Source organism: Chaetura pelagica, unplaced genomic scaffold (genome assembly GCF_000747805.2).
Source record: "Chaetura pelagica isolate M959 unplaced genomic scaffold, ChaPel_1.0 scaffold101, whole genome shotgun sequence".
Taxonomy (NCBI): Eukaryota; Metazoa; Chordata; class Aves; order Apodiformes; family Apodidae; genus Chaetura; species Chaetura pelagica.
In genome coordinates, this window is record NW_009952564.1 from 577,952 (window position 1) to 593,345 (window position 15,394).

Genomic DNA, 15,394 nt, shown 5'->3' on the forward strand with positions numbered 1-15,394 from the left:
AGGGAAAGAAAGAAATTTATCATGCACCAAACATCTGTGGCTTTCACAAATTGTCTCTCTTAAAAGACAGATCTACTTAAGGGACCTGTCTTGGGATATAGACTTTAAAGTGCACACGACCCTTTCTAAATATGGATTTTATTTTAAAAGGGAGCATCACACATCGTGAGTTGCTGAAGAAAGTGCAGTCTAGCTTAACAGAATACAGGCTGAACACAAAGAACATCACAGTTCCTGCAGGTAATCAAAGACATGTATTGAAATACAGCCTGATGCTCAACTTGATGCTGAATTTATTCCCTTGAAACCACAGATTTCAGGCAAATAAAATTCTAGTTCTGAGAAAGCTTTAACAGCTCTTCCTGGGAGTCTTTGCTTACAACAGCACTGAAAAATTTATTGATTTTTTTCTGAATTTTGAATGTTTATTCCCCCAAGCTGAAATTAAACAATGGCTAGAAATTTTCAATCTGCAAATGACACATGCAGATCAAGGTATTACAAACCAGCTACGTCTACTCTTTAAGACTCTCCTACCAATGATCCTAATTTCTGTACTTTGTGGTCAGTTCATCCTCAATCTTTTTTGAACAAATTTCATCCTAGTCCCTTCTCCTTAAACAAACTTACACCTTTTGTACTTTTACACTGCTAGATTTGACAACCAATACATTTAAAAAAGAAACAGAAGGAGTAGTAAAAAAAGATCTGGTTCAACATATGTAACAGACTGGCTGAATGTTTGCACCTGAAGAAAATATCTGGCTGATGTGTGTTTATCACTTTCTTATTAATCCACAGAAAAAAATGAGAGAGAAAAATGGATTACTGAGTCATCTTCCAGACCTGATACTGCCATGAGGAAGTGCACATGCACAGCTTCTAGTTCAGTCATGTGTTCTCCTACACCTTTTCATGCATGAATTAAATTATTAAGCAAAATGATCAAACAGGCTGGATAATTGTTCTGCTTTGTGGGTTTCAGAAATACAAAAGATAAAAGGAGGAGACTCTTGATAATCTGACTACTGCTCTTCTAGGGAAGCCAGAGATGTCGTACAGTTTACCTTGTTTCTTGTTATTTTTCCTACTACTGCTGTGTGTAGATGTCTCAGTTTGGATCCAGGGTGGGTTATTATCTTTAAGCTTCCTATATGAAAGGAACTGTGCAGAGAAAGAAATATACACCTTACAAGTACACAACTGAATTGTGGGGATGCCTAAACTCAGGTTTAGGCATTTTTTGGCACTTAATTGAGGAGCTTAATCACTTTCTGTAGTCACTAGGAAAATTCTGACATCTCTAGTTGAAATGTAGCCCACAAAAACTTTCCTGTGCTTTCTTTGCATTTCTTTCTACAGCAGGTAAGTGGAGGTTCCTGTTTATACTCTGATTTCGTTTGTTTGGAGTTTTTTGTTGTTTTGTTTGGGTTTTTTTTTCAATTATCTGAATCCTATATGGATTATGTGGAAGAGCTGGGATGAACTGAAGGCAGAGTTTGAGGGAGTCTCTTGTTAGAACACACCTCTTTTGTTTCCCTCCTGATGCCACGATATGTGACAGCACAGAACTCTTTGGAATCGATCTAGTACTGACACTGGCTTACTGTAGCTGAACTCAGCTGCTGCCACCATTTGCAGCTGCACTGTTGAGACCTTGGTTTACAAGGGCTGAAGTCCGTAACAACTAATGAAACATAAAGCTACATTTAAAGCTGTTACACTGTATTTTTAGTGATTAAAAGAAAACAGTCTATTTTATTATCAAGCAGGCATGCAGTAAAGACTTCAGGTATCAAAAAAAAAAAAAAAAAAAAAAAAAAGCTCAGGCATCAGCACAAGTATATTTGGAAAATACAGAAAATGTAATTCTTTTCACTGAACTTTGTTGCTAATAATTATTTTGCTGAATTGTTGGAAATAATAGAAGAGCTAAGAGCTCAGGGGTTGTGAGGCACAATATTCAGCCTCACATGGCGTAGCCGCTCTACCCAGGAAAACACTGTTGCAAAAGGACAGTCCCAGACTTAATGCCCTTGTTCCCACCTACCCTGTAAAAGGTTTTGATTTTGCTCATTCTCCCTGCTCTGCCCCTGTGACCCCACTAGTATAACCTGGACAACTGTATTTGCTACCCTATATGGTGGTCCAGAGAGCCCTCTGAATATGGTACAAGGAAATTAAAGATAAAATAAGCTTTCTTGGGACAGCAGTTAATATTCTAGAGCTTACACAGTTCTTACAGCTAGGAAGCCCAGAGACATCTTCAAACATAAATTATCTGTCTGCATAGTAAAATTTTAGTAGTGTGTTGTAAACTTGTTGATAAACTAATTTGTTCAGATCAGTTCAAATCCCAAAATGTGCACTCTTCCTTTAGAGTGTCTCAATTAATTTAACATGAAAAAATAGGAAAAAATAATTCTTACAATAACGCAAATGTGTCTATGCAAAGGTTTGCAGTAGCTTAATTTAAATGCTCTCATGCAATTTAAAACTGCTTCCCTACATAATCAGGGATTCTAATATTCACATGGGGAAAGCTATCTAGTGGAAAGTAGGTCTCAGTTTACTCATTGCTAACTCCAAAGGGGAGCACAATAACTGTTTGCAATAGTACTATAGCATACATTAATGCTATATGATACACAGATTAATAAGTCTGAATCCTGCAGGCCTTCTAATGAAAAAGCTTAGGCAAGAGGCAGTAACCCCCAGGCAATTTAACTAAATAAATCTCTTTTTCTAAAACCATCTAATCATATGGAAGTATTCTGTAAAATAAGACAATCCTACCACGGTTTTTCGTATTCATATAGGCATAAATTTTTTGTGCTGTGATAAACGGTAAGAGTTTTGAGATTATCATTGCTAAATAACAAAACAAATTATTCAGTAATACTCTCCTAAATTTCTTTCATGCGAGGATATGGAGGTTTACAGCCCCTCTGCACCCATAGCTTTACTCTCTCTCCAAACTGAGTAGTGCACAAGGAGTTGACTTTCCCAAATTTCATTGAAAAGGCCTTGCTACATGGATGAAAAAGTGTGAGTTAAAAAGAGGACAGTAATTACCGAACAGCCCCTTAACTGGTCTCCTTCAGGTTGCAGCTATCTTCTTTGCTCACAAGCATCAGACATGGACTGAGGTAGGAAGGAGCTTCTGCTGATCACCTAGCCCAATCCCCACTGAAAGGAGGATCAGCCACAGCAGGTTGCTCAGAACTTCAATTAGAAAGGTTTTTAATATCTCCACAGATGGAGATGCCACAGTCTCTTTTGGCTACCTGCTCCAGTGCTCAATCATACTTAAAGAAGTTTTTTCCTACATTTAAACAAAATTTCTTGTATTTCAGTTTGTGACCATTGCCTCTTGTCCTGCCACTAAGCACCACTGAGGACAGCCTCTGTTTTCTATACGCTCCCACCAGGCGTATAAGATCCACCTGAGCATTCTCTCCTCCAGGCTGGGCAGTCCTACCTTTGTCAGCATCTCCTAATATGACAGTTGCTCCTCTCCCTTAATCATCTTAGAGACCTTTCACTAGTCTTGCCTCAGTACAACCATCTCTCTCTGGTAACTGATGGGCGACTGAGCTGGATAGACCACATGTGGCCTCACCACTGCTGAGAAGAAAGGAAGAATCACCTTCCTTGACCTGCTGATAATGTTCCTCCTACTGCAGTCTCAGATGCTCCACCAGCACTTCCAGGTCCTTTCTGCAAAGCTGCTTCTCAGGCAGTTGGCCTGTAGCCCATATTGGTGTGTGGTGTAACTTCTCCCCAGATGTAGGACACACTCAACTATGCTAAAGACTGACATTGAAAATAGTATGCTGGAGGAAGCTCACCAGAATTACATTCTGGAAAGTTAGGAAAATATATCCAATAGACTTACATGGACTGTACTTATGCAGATACAGAGATACCATATTTATTTCTTAGATAGGAAGTGCAGCTCTCTTCAGGAATATAGCAAGTATTATTTTGTGATTGCTGCCTTTGAGATTTCTCCACGTTTAAACAAGTTGAGAATTCCTTCAGTATTTGTTTTGTTTGGCACAATAAATACAGTAAGAACTGCATTTATTATTTATTAGGCATGACACTGTCACATTGTTTGCATAAGTTTATAGCTAAACAAAACTAAACAAACAGACTTTAGATCAAACAAACAGAACCACTTCTTGTATGGTGAACCTTTCCTCCAAATCTGCTGGGAGGAAAGGATGGGAATGGCACTTTGTATGCTGGGATATCAGTGGGATGGCCAGAGCTTCCCAAGATCTACCTGACAAATCAGTATCTGCTAATGTTGCAGACTTCTGCAAGTTCTGAAAGTTCTCCTTGTCTCCTCTGTATTGCAAAGATCACTGCAGAGGATACGTCTCCTTGAAATGTTTTTAAGTCAATTAAGTCCTTGGTTAAAATACTAATCTTTTTACTCAGCATACCTGAGTCATACCTACAACCTGTATGGTAGTATGTCATACTATAATAGCAGGGCAGAAAAACTGTTACTTTCTCACGCAGCATCTACAAAACATATTCAACTCATATATGTCCCTGCACAGATGGCTCTGTTCTGCATTGGAAAACCTCCTCCCTCCCTCTACAACTTCGTAAAACAAGGTTGTAGGGAGGTGGGTGTTGGCCTCTTCTCCCAAGTAAATAAGGGTAGGGGGAGAGGAAATGGCCCGAAGTTGCAGCAGGGAAGGTTCAGATTGGGTATTAGGAAGAATTTCTATACTGAAAGAGTATCAGGTGCTGGAACAGCCTGGCCAGGGAAGTAGTTGAGTCACTATCCTTGGAGGTATTCAAGAAACATATAGATACGGCACTTCAGGGCATGCTCTAGTAGCCAAGGTTGTGGGATCTTTTTTTTTGTAGGTGTTTTTTAGTGGAGAGTGTGTGATTATGTTTGTTTATGGGGTTTTGTTGCTTTTGTTTGTTTGTTTGTTTTTTGTTTTGTTTTTTTCTTTTGGTGTGCTGATGGTTGGACTCGGTGATATCAGAGGTCTTTTCCAACCATGATGATTCTGTGATTCTGTAAACTGATTATCCAGTAGCACGATTGTGTTGTCCCTACCAAATCTTAGTCTTTCTTCAGTTAATTACATATCCTATTTCTGTTTAAAACCTCCTTTGGCTCCAGTGTGAGTATTATGCTTGCTACAGCCCAAATGCAGTAAATGCAGAACTGCCCTGGATTGGATGTCTTTTCCCTTTGGGTTACTTATGAAGCTCCAAGGAATGGAAAACTTCCTGGTCTTTACAGACAAAAGCATTTTTAAAAAGCCCATAAACTGTGTTCAGAAAACCAAATAAACCTAAGAATATCTGTGCCCAGACACCTGATCATGCTAGTAACAAACCAGGCAGCACAGCATGGCTGTCAGCCTCTCTGTGTGGCACTCTCATGATTAGTATGCCCCAGCTCCAGGGGTACCAAATGTCATATCTTCTACCATAGCAGCCAGTGATCCTTTCCAAACAGGATTGATGTGTGTTATTAGGAGATAACACCTGCGTGGTGCAATATATTGACATGAGGAGAGAGCTTTCTTTGGACAGCAGCAGAATGCTGAAAAATAATTTGGAAGAAGATGTATCAGGCGGCAACTCAAGGCAGGTATTAGGGTAATCAAAGATGATGATCAACAAACTTAAATAACTAGAGATGTGTGTCCTTCCTCTTTTTTTTCCACTCCAAATACAGAAAAACTTAAAGGAATGGGAAATATTGCAAATATTGCACCGTCATATTTGTCTAGCCATGTTTTGCAAAAGACCTTTTTTTTTTTTTATGGAAGGAAAATGAAATGCAATAAAAGTGCAGCAAAACTTAGGTGAGAAAATTGGAAGAAAAAAAATCTAATCCATTTTCTTAAACAATTCAGAATTTCCCTCAGTTCAGGGGACAGGATCTTGGCTTTATAACAGTTTTGTACTGTGAAATGCATAAAATATTCACAGCACCAGCAGAATCAGAGTCTAGATGTTTCAAATCTTTCAAGTGACAACAAAGCACATCTTTTTTTTACTATTTTGGTCTGAAAACTTTCCAGGAAAATCTTAGGATTGTTAGTTGCAGATTCTAAAACACAGCTGATGTAAAGCTATCAGCAAATTTTTCAGCAACATTTAAGGTGACTCGTTTTGTGTGTGTATATATATATACACATGTATATGTAAATTACAAATATGTGTATACATGTGTGTATATGATGTTTCTATGTACAAAAATGGAGCTGGTGTGCAAATTGTCTGACTCTTAATATATCAGCTAAATTTATTTTAACACTCTGGCAGATTTCGCAATTGTGACAAAACAGAAAATTAGTACTATGCACATTCTGATCTATTAGTCTAGTGATGGACTTATAGGCAGAAATGCCCATGTGTATGGTGAGAAACATGGAAAGACATGTTTTTTCCAGTTTTTAGCAGGCCTTTGGTACTCAGAGATTCAACAAACGTAACACCAACCAATGCTTCTCTTGAACTGAGCTCATATGAAGTAAAGGTGTACAATGTCTCATTGTTACCACTAAGAGAACTGGCACAAAAATCACATTTTTGTCCTTAAAAAATATAAAGCATTCTGCAGTTCTGCTTCAGACTCTTGGAAGCCCACCTACTTGAAAAGCAGTGTTTTGAGTGAGTGAGAAATATTCTGCAGAACAGCTTTCCCTAAGCTGTGATGGGCCCTGACAGCACATGAAAGAAGCATATGGATACTGAAAACCCAGGATTAAAACTGCAACTTCAAGATACCCATTGCAGGGGTACAGGGCTCTCAAACTGAGGTTGGCAGAAGTGAAATAGCCTGGATTCAGCAGAGATTGAGGAGATCCAGGTTGTAGAGACATTCTGTATTTCAATCCTCTCTCCAAAGCTCAGTCTGCTGACTGGTGTTGTTCCTTGTGCAGGCTTGCCAGGGCCTGTGTCCCCAGTATGCATCTAGTCATACTGAGCCATATCACCCCATGTGACAGAACAACTCCTCAAACAATATGCTTTTCCTTGAATCCAGTAGGGCTTAGTCATTTAATCATCGAATGGCTTGGTCTGGAAGGGACCTTGAGACCATCTGCTTCCAATACACATTTTTAAGATATAATTTTAGCAACCTGCAGAACTTCTAGGGGAATTCTAATATAGTAAACCAATCAGCACAATCAAGAGAGAGTACAATTAAGCCTGTAGTAACCCACAACACCTAAATGTACTTTAGCAAAAAAGGACTATGCATAAAAGCAGAAAAACTAAAACTCAAAGAAATTGCTTAAGCAGCTTGTGGGTTGCATTAAACAAAGTTGTTATTGCTAGATATGCATTGACTCTGCCATGTCATGGGAACTGCGGGTTCCAAACTGAAGTAAAAATCCACTTTGCATTGGGATGCAAAGGCAGCCAGCTCTGGGCCCTGGGGAAGCACACTGAAGAGCAGAAGGCCTCTGCAGAGAAATACCTTTCAATGATCCTACAGAGTTCATCCTATGCAGTGTCCCCAGGTGATTTCTAACTGCAGCAGTGATGAACAGGCTGAAAAGCAGTATCTTTGTTACAAAAAATAGAATAAAAGCAAGCAACTAAACATGGGTGCTCAAGTTGCTGACACAAGTATCCAAAAAATGTAACTATTACAGTAGAAAATTGTTTGAAATGGACATAAAATGCATGTTACAGAGCTGAAGGCAATGCCTAGATGAGAAAGAGATCATGAGAAGATGTTTCAATTGGGTAGATTCACCTTTATCTCCCTACTGCATAGTCAGTTAATCCTCCAGAGCATTTGGAAATGTACTGAGTGCTGTCAGAAAACAGCCTGTCATCACATTTTTATGCATCCCACCAAAGCTGATGGGTGATCTGAGGAGATATATCTGCTATGTGAAAAGCACTGCAGTAAGATGGCTCACTATGAGAGTGTCTACTTAGAATGTTAACTTGGTTTGTACTTCGAGGAAGACAGAAATACAGGTATTTTGGGCATGGGGTGTGGGATGGGAGGAGGTGGGAGAAGACTTACTGCACGCACACATTCTTTCAGTACAAAGCTGCCTGGTGGTGAATGCCATGGAGTAGAGCTACAGAAATTTCAGGATCTAGTAATTCTCTTAGGTGGCAAACATTGCTCCTAAACAAATGGTACCTAAACAAATGCTAGAGAAGAGTCTAGATTCTTCACATCTTTCAAATTAATGAAACCGTTTCAAATAAGAAGCAAACAGTAGAATAGCACAGCAGTGACAATATTCTAATCTGACAGTCAAGGCACAGTGCTGTCCTCAAGCAGGCCTCACGGACTAATAATTCTCCACATGAGCAGTTGCTTTGCACACTATCAAACTAAACCACCAGGATCTAATTCAGTATTCAGCTCCACATCCCAATCACGTTTGCAATAAAACAGTTGGTGAGACAACTTGTAAAAAGGAAGAAAAAAAGAAAACGCACAGTGTTTTAAACCTCTCTAATTTAACGTTAACTTTTTATGTGTCTAACATCAAAGCATTTTTTCACTTCTATTTAATCAAAATTAATCACTAACATTACTACAGTAATTTATGTTGGAGATTATTGAAATGAGTGTTTTATTAAAATCTGGTTTTATTAATAAAACACATTCTGGCTAAGGAATCGCATGAGTCTGCTATTAGAGACTATTAACTGGGGACTGGGAGTTAATCATAACAGTCATGCTGCCAGGTTCTTTGACAGCAACACACACTGGGTTTGTTTCTGCTTTTACTTTTACTAGCATATTCAAGTCAATTAGTTGCCCTAGCACAGGAATGGTCAGCGCTACCCCTGTAACTTAGGAAAAGGAAACAAAGGTACATACATCTCAGTAGTTTTGAACAAAGAAAGGGACCCACCAGCCTGATTAGTTGTGATGCTGACAGCAGCAAATTGTCGGGAAAGCATACTCAGGTCAGATACCCCGTTGACTGCATCAATCTCAAAAGTGTAATTGGTATGTGCCAAAAGGTCCACTACTGTCACGGTGGTGTTGGTGAGTCCAGTCTGACGGGGTAAGAATCGCACGTTGTCACTACATGGCTCACATATCTTTACATTTCCTCCACATTTTTTGCAAATGATGTTGAAAGTGACATCTTTCCGACCTCCAGTGTCAAGAGGCCAGCTCCAGTCCAGGATAACAGATGTCTCATTAATGTTAGAGATAACGTTTCTTGGAGCAGATGGTGGTCCTACAAAATGAGACAGGAAATCAGAAGGATGAGATTTTCTGTAGTGCTCTAACAAGGGGGGAAAACAGAAAATTCAAAAATGTAAAAAAACAAACTCTTCTGTTTATTTCCTTTAGAGACTCCTAAAATATTTCACTGGACTATAGACCTAGACTCTCAAGGACCATGTTTTCCTATAGACAGACAGTACTCTCAGAGTGCAGTTCAGGATAGAGGGCTGAAAAATATTGGTAGCAATTTAAAAAATCCTAGCTCTCCTTCTCAAGTCTGACAGAGAACAAGAAAGAAGAAATGAAAATATGAAGACAGAAACCCAGCCCACCAATTTTTGGTAGTCTGTCCAACGTGTAAGAAGACATGGGAGGCAGTGGATGGCTGACTGCAATGGGAAATGAGAGGAAGCAAGCAAGCTGCTTAGGTACAGATGGAGGAGCAAGAATGACAGCCCCGAGCATAATGATGCTACTCACTGGTGCAAGCCATGGATGGAGGGTCTTTCTCAGAGCGAAAGTAATTCTTTTCACACCTGCAGTTGAGAGATGCATCTTCGTAGGTAGAGCTGTGAGGTGGGCATTTGGCACACTTCACGTTGCCAGCAGAGGCTTTGTAAAACCCAGGTCGACAAGCTGCAAAATAACAGGTGTATAGTTTTAAATTCATAAACATCTCTTCAATTTTAACACGCAATGCTGGTACTGCCCTGAGAATTACACATATGTAGATCACATGTTGCAGGTGTTTATGGTCTAAAAATAAGGACTTTTCTCATAATGAGAAAGTTGATGGAAATAAAACCTATTGGTAGAATGGAGCTCTTCACGCATCAACTTTGATTTGCATTTCATTTTGCCTGGGAAGCTAAACAGTGTATTGCACCACTAAGAAGAAACATTTTCTATGTTGCATTTTGAGAACTTCATTGATTTTTCTTCTCTTCTGCTTAATTAACCAAAATGTTGGCCCTCTCCTGCATAAACAGCTAACTTTAGCCTCTCTCTGTTGCCAAAGTTTGCTTACAAAGGCACGCTGATCGTAACCTATGTCTGTGCAGCTCAGCATGACTAAGCAAGTCAAAGCCAAAGTAACCTGAATAAGGAAGATCTATTCCATTTCTGAAGGACCATGCATCAAGCTCAGTGAGCTACTTCTGATACTTGAGCAAGTATCAGAAACTTGCATGGTCTTTACAAGGAGAGTGTTTTTTGCATTAACCTAGTCCTCTAGAGATGGTGCTTGCATCCAAAAAAGCTGCTTCTGACAAAATCTGAGTGGGGGTGTTTCTTTAACATTGCCACACTCCCTCTGTTTTGGCTCCTGTCACATTTGAGACTGATTCAGGGCCATGTTTGCATCAGAAGAAAAAGACTTAAGTTACAGAAGAAGAAATAAGTTACAGAAACGAACAATTCAGCAAATACATTTTTATGAACAACACAGACAGTTTCTAATAACAATGTTGACTTCTTTCCACCAAGATGATTTCACCAACTGAAATAATGTATTTAAAAAGAGACCAAAATGAGATAGAAGTCAGCAGACTGTTCAGCTGCTGCTTCCATCTGAGACATTCCTTCTTCTCCAAATGGAATTTACGAAGTGGCACTGGTCACCCACAGGTCTGTACTCACATGCACAACAAGTGAACACACATCGCCAATGTAACTAAAGGGAGCACATCTTAAAATATGTTCACTTTCTGCTACACTTTGGTTTCACAGCAAACACTGCCTAATGCAGGGGCACACTAGGAAAATGCAAGTATATTCTCACTGAGAAATTTAAAAAAAGAACAAAAAAACCCTATTACTTCTTTTTATGTTTTGAGCCCAGACAGTCAAGTTTAGATAAAATAGCCCCAGACCTGTCCCTCATTTGAAGCCAAAAGAATGGGTTCACCAGTCTTTGACAAAGCCTGAACAGTTACACACTTTTTGTTTTTGCTTGTGGAGATGAACTGACTCATAAAGGTAGCATAAAGTCTGAGATAATGAGATGTGGCCTTTTCCATTTACAGATGCACTGCTCAAACAGAAATGTGGATGGGCAATCCAAAGTGGGAAAAAAGTTAGAACAAAAATCTCAGCATCTTTGGAAGTGAAGAGGAAGAGACAGAAGCTGCAGCATTACACTGGGCTCTCAGCTACCATGGTCATCACCCAGAAGCAAGCCCTGAGAATTTGGGTTAGGTTAATTTCCTGATTAGTTCCTGGTGCCAAACACCTGAGTGAAAAATGCTGGCAAGCAAAGAGCGAACATACTCCTATACAGCCAAATGTTCTATTCTGAAACATTTTACCAAAGGAAAACCTCCTCACATTGCCCTGAATACAGTGTGAGAAGCATGAAACATTTCTCAAGGAAGTGCTAATCTCAGCCACTCTTCAGCACTTCACAGCCCTTGCAAACCAAGGCGCCTGGCTGCAGCTGCTATCTTCAACTTCCAGGCTAGCAAAGCAGCTGGAAAAGACACCTTCCTCTCCAAGTTCTTTCTACAAGCCCTGAGGAAGCAATCTGGAGTTTGAGCCTCTAAGGCATGGGCAAAACAGGCAATCCATAAAAGCAGAACTGCTAAAAATGACCTTGTGGTAAGGTTCACAGAGCCCAATGCCAGCTTGGTACATCCTGTCCTCCTTCAGCCAGCATTTCTTGTGTTTCCACCTCCTTAAATGCTACAAGGACCTTTGGGGAATTTCTGTTTATCTTGAAAAAATAAAGGAAGCCTCAACCCCCTATTAAGCAACTCCACTAGGATAAAATGCTCAATGAAATTGAGTTGGATTTTTTACTTTTGTTGTTGTTATGGTTGCAGACTGTTAAGAGTCAAATCTCATTCCCTTCCAAATACCACCCCATGCTACATGTGCCTAGAGTAAGCCTCTTCAGTCTCCCTCTGACTGACAGAGGAGCCTCAGATGATTTTAATGTCTCTAGGCACAGTGCAGCAGTTCTTGGCTCTAAGACAACAAGCCAGGCAGAAAATTTGCTAATCCTGCTCTCACCAGCATTAGTAATTTAAAAAGTACATTAAGAAAAAAGCATCACTTAACCTTTGTTCAGATACTTACACAGTACTTTCACCAAAACTTCCCATGCAAACTCACTGCCAGGTATTAAACTCAAATGGTTTCGCTTAACCATGTCTCTATTTGAAAGGGCATTTTTATATTTATGGACTGGTATACAAAAGAGAAGGATGTGTTTATGAATACATACAGTATAGTCTATAATTTTTAAAATAATTGTATATACTATTTTAATGTAAAGATTGGAGAAAGACTAATAGCCTAAAACTGAACCTTTGTCATACTGTTGGTCTTCCTAGAAGACACAATTCCCATTGTTTATTAAGCATAATTAATTCATAGCATCATAACACATGACTATTCATTTACAGGACAGAACTACAGTAAGGCTGTTTATCTGAGACACTTTAAAAGCACTTCACCACCATTTTAATACAGCAATGACTTCAACATAAACAAACAAACTTGTGTAAGAAGTGGACAGATTTTGTGGGGTGAGGAAGAGTAAGGAAAGAATAAAGCAGCTCCATTAATAAATTGCCCTTTCATCCTTCAGGTGAAAGCTCATAGACCTTTTTTAAGGGAAAGCGGTGGTGGTGCAAGGCTAACAGAAAAAGAAGCAAGAAACAGAAGCACAGAGGAAGCAACCTGGTGACATGAGATCAGGATTTTTCTTTTCCAGAGGAAGGATTTCATAGTTTTGAGCTTCCACTATTGTGGTACAGAGTGAGAAGCTGGGGCAGGACAGTGTGAGCCAGTCTGATCTCTGCTGCCCCAGTATGCCTTAGAGAAGGCATCATGATCTCATGTTTTCCCCTTCAGGCTGTCTTGTGCTTTTTGTCTTTGTCTCTTGGATCAATTTAAGATTAGTCACAACTGCACCCGAAGGAGAAAAAAAACCAAAAACCAAAAAACAATTATACTTGAAACTGAAGATTGGAAAGGGGGATGCCAACAGAAAATGCTGTCAATGTACTTACTATTATTATTCTTTTCCTAGTAATTTTTTAATTCTGATATATAAGATAAAAATTAAAGCCTTTACTTCAAAAGGTATTCATTTTTCTATGTCAGAAAAATTGTATTACATGGATTGATGGAAAGAAGCTTTGCTTTTTGAGGTGAATATCACAGCTTTGGTTTCAGTCAGGTTGAAAATAAAAGGACTAGCAGAGATCTTCACAGAATCTGTAATTCCAGCATGCATGGGAACCAGCTGTGACAGTGCTTGCTTTTTGTAAGGTTTTCTTCTAGAAGCTATGAAGTTTTCCTTCCTCTCAATAACGGGGAATGATGCGTGAAGAAGTAAATGCAATAGACCAGGAAGACCTCTCGGCACACTAAAAGTGAGTAAACCTTGAGTTGATATAAACTGTACATCAAGGCTGTTTGGGTTTGCTTTTTAAGATTTCCTCAAGTCAGATGCACAACACCTGCTGACCCTAGTGACCCCCCTATTAACTCCAACCTGCAATATTATTTAAAAAATGTATTCAGTCTGATTTCAATCTCTTTTATTTGAATGCCAGCCACACTGACTTTATTGAAGCCACCTTCTGGTAAGAGTTTCAGGACTGCAGTAGTCCTCGTTAGTGTAGAAAATGTATTTCCTTAAGCTATAACTGATAAGATTGTCTCAGAGACAGAGAGCAGGGAAAGTTATTTCAGTGACAGAAAAATTAATGTAGCAATCTATGGTAGTTACTGCTAAAAGGAATGTGACTGACTTTTCAACTGCAAAGTGAATTTTGCCTCTGTTTGACCAATTTGTTAGAGATGAAAACATGGTCTTAATCAAGGGTTAAATTATTTATTTACATTTTAATTAATTTTAAATTAAAATCTAAAGCTCTTAGTGCATAGCAGCAGTTTAGTATTCAAACCCTGCAGCCCTTCATACACAGAGCAATATCACCAATTCCCAGCTGTAAATACCAACTAAAGACCCATGCCTGTGCTGCTTGAGCAGATGACTTCCCAACCCCAGTACTTCAGGCCTGACAGGGCACATTTCCCTGCACATGGTCAAAGCAATTCTTTATTTGCAAAACAAGCTGTACTTTTGTGCTTTAAGTAGAGCTGTGATGCTTTGAAGCAAGGCTCAAGCACTGCAGTGCACTGGAAGCAGACATCCACAGCCATGAAACCAGGCGTGCATCAGGCAGCATCCATGAAGCTTCCATCTATGGTTTCTCTGCTGTTCAATAAAACAGCCTGAGGGAAAAATGCCATTATGGCATTGGACTACAACATTTAGACAAGAAGAAAATAAAATCATAAACCTGTACATGTCATGGATACCTTAACATTTCCCCATCACATGAGTTAGCAACATGAATTACAGCAACCCTGGGACAAGCCTCCTTTCCCTGCAGAGAGGACAAAGGAAGCATTCCCCACACATGTGGTCCCTTTTAGAGGGTCTTCGCAAACCACTCCTGTTGTCACTTATGGAAATAGCATGTCAGTGAGCAGCAGCTGGACCTGAAGCTACAGGATGATCTTCGGCTGTGCAGATGTGATGGGAACTGAATACCACAGACTGGCTCACCCACCACAATGCCCATGTAGAGCCTGGCATCTTTACGATGTTCTCAAGTCTCTTTTAAAAGCATTTACAAGGCTGCTCTTTCTTATCATGCATATTATGGTCATGTTCTGGAGATGTCAACAGCACTATGTTTATCACCAGCAACAGAGCTGCACAGTCACCCACCCATATATGCACATGCAAAATGAAATGTAACACAGTTGTCAGCTTGTGAAAATGGATGGCATTAACGAGCAGCATAGATTAACCTTATAAAACTCTGAAGTCCATTCTATTTCCCTGGGGCAAGTAATTCTTTCCCTTCTTGTTTATTTTGAGAGAAAACAAAAAGGTGAAAATTGTGATTAAATGAAAACATCAAAACCGTTCATTTCACACTTCCATCACAAATTACATCCAATCATACATGTTACTCTTGGTATATTAAAAATAACACTGTACTGATATGCTATAGTTCTGGCTCAAATACATGAAGTGTATGAAATGAAGGTAGAATTCTGCCTTAAGTCATCCCGTCCTCAGTCTATATCACATCATTCACAAAACTGAAAAAAAGTCTCATATTTTCCTCCCTTGTTCACTATGGCACCCACTCAGCA

The 15,394-nt window shown here is 39.4% G+C and overlaps 1 protein-coding gene across 1 annotated transcript in view; it reads right to left on the reverse strand.

Moving 5' to 3' along the window:
* The window catches only part of EPHA3 (EPH receptor A3), a 206,558-nt gene that overhangs the window by 65,835 nt on the left and 125,329 nt on the right, over positions 1-15,394 (reverse strand). Inside the window, 2 exon segments of the mRNA XM_009993327.1 lie at positions 8,886-9,221; positions 9,692-9,847. Coding sequence (XP_009991629.1) covers positions 8,886-9,221; positions 9,692-9,847 — 492 coding nt within the window.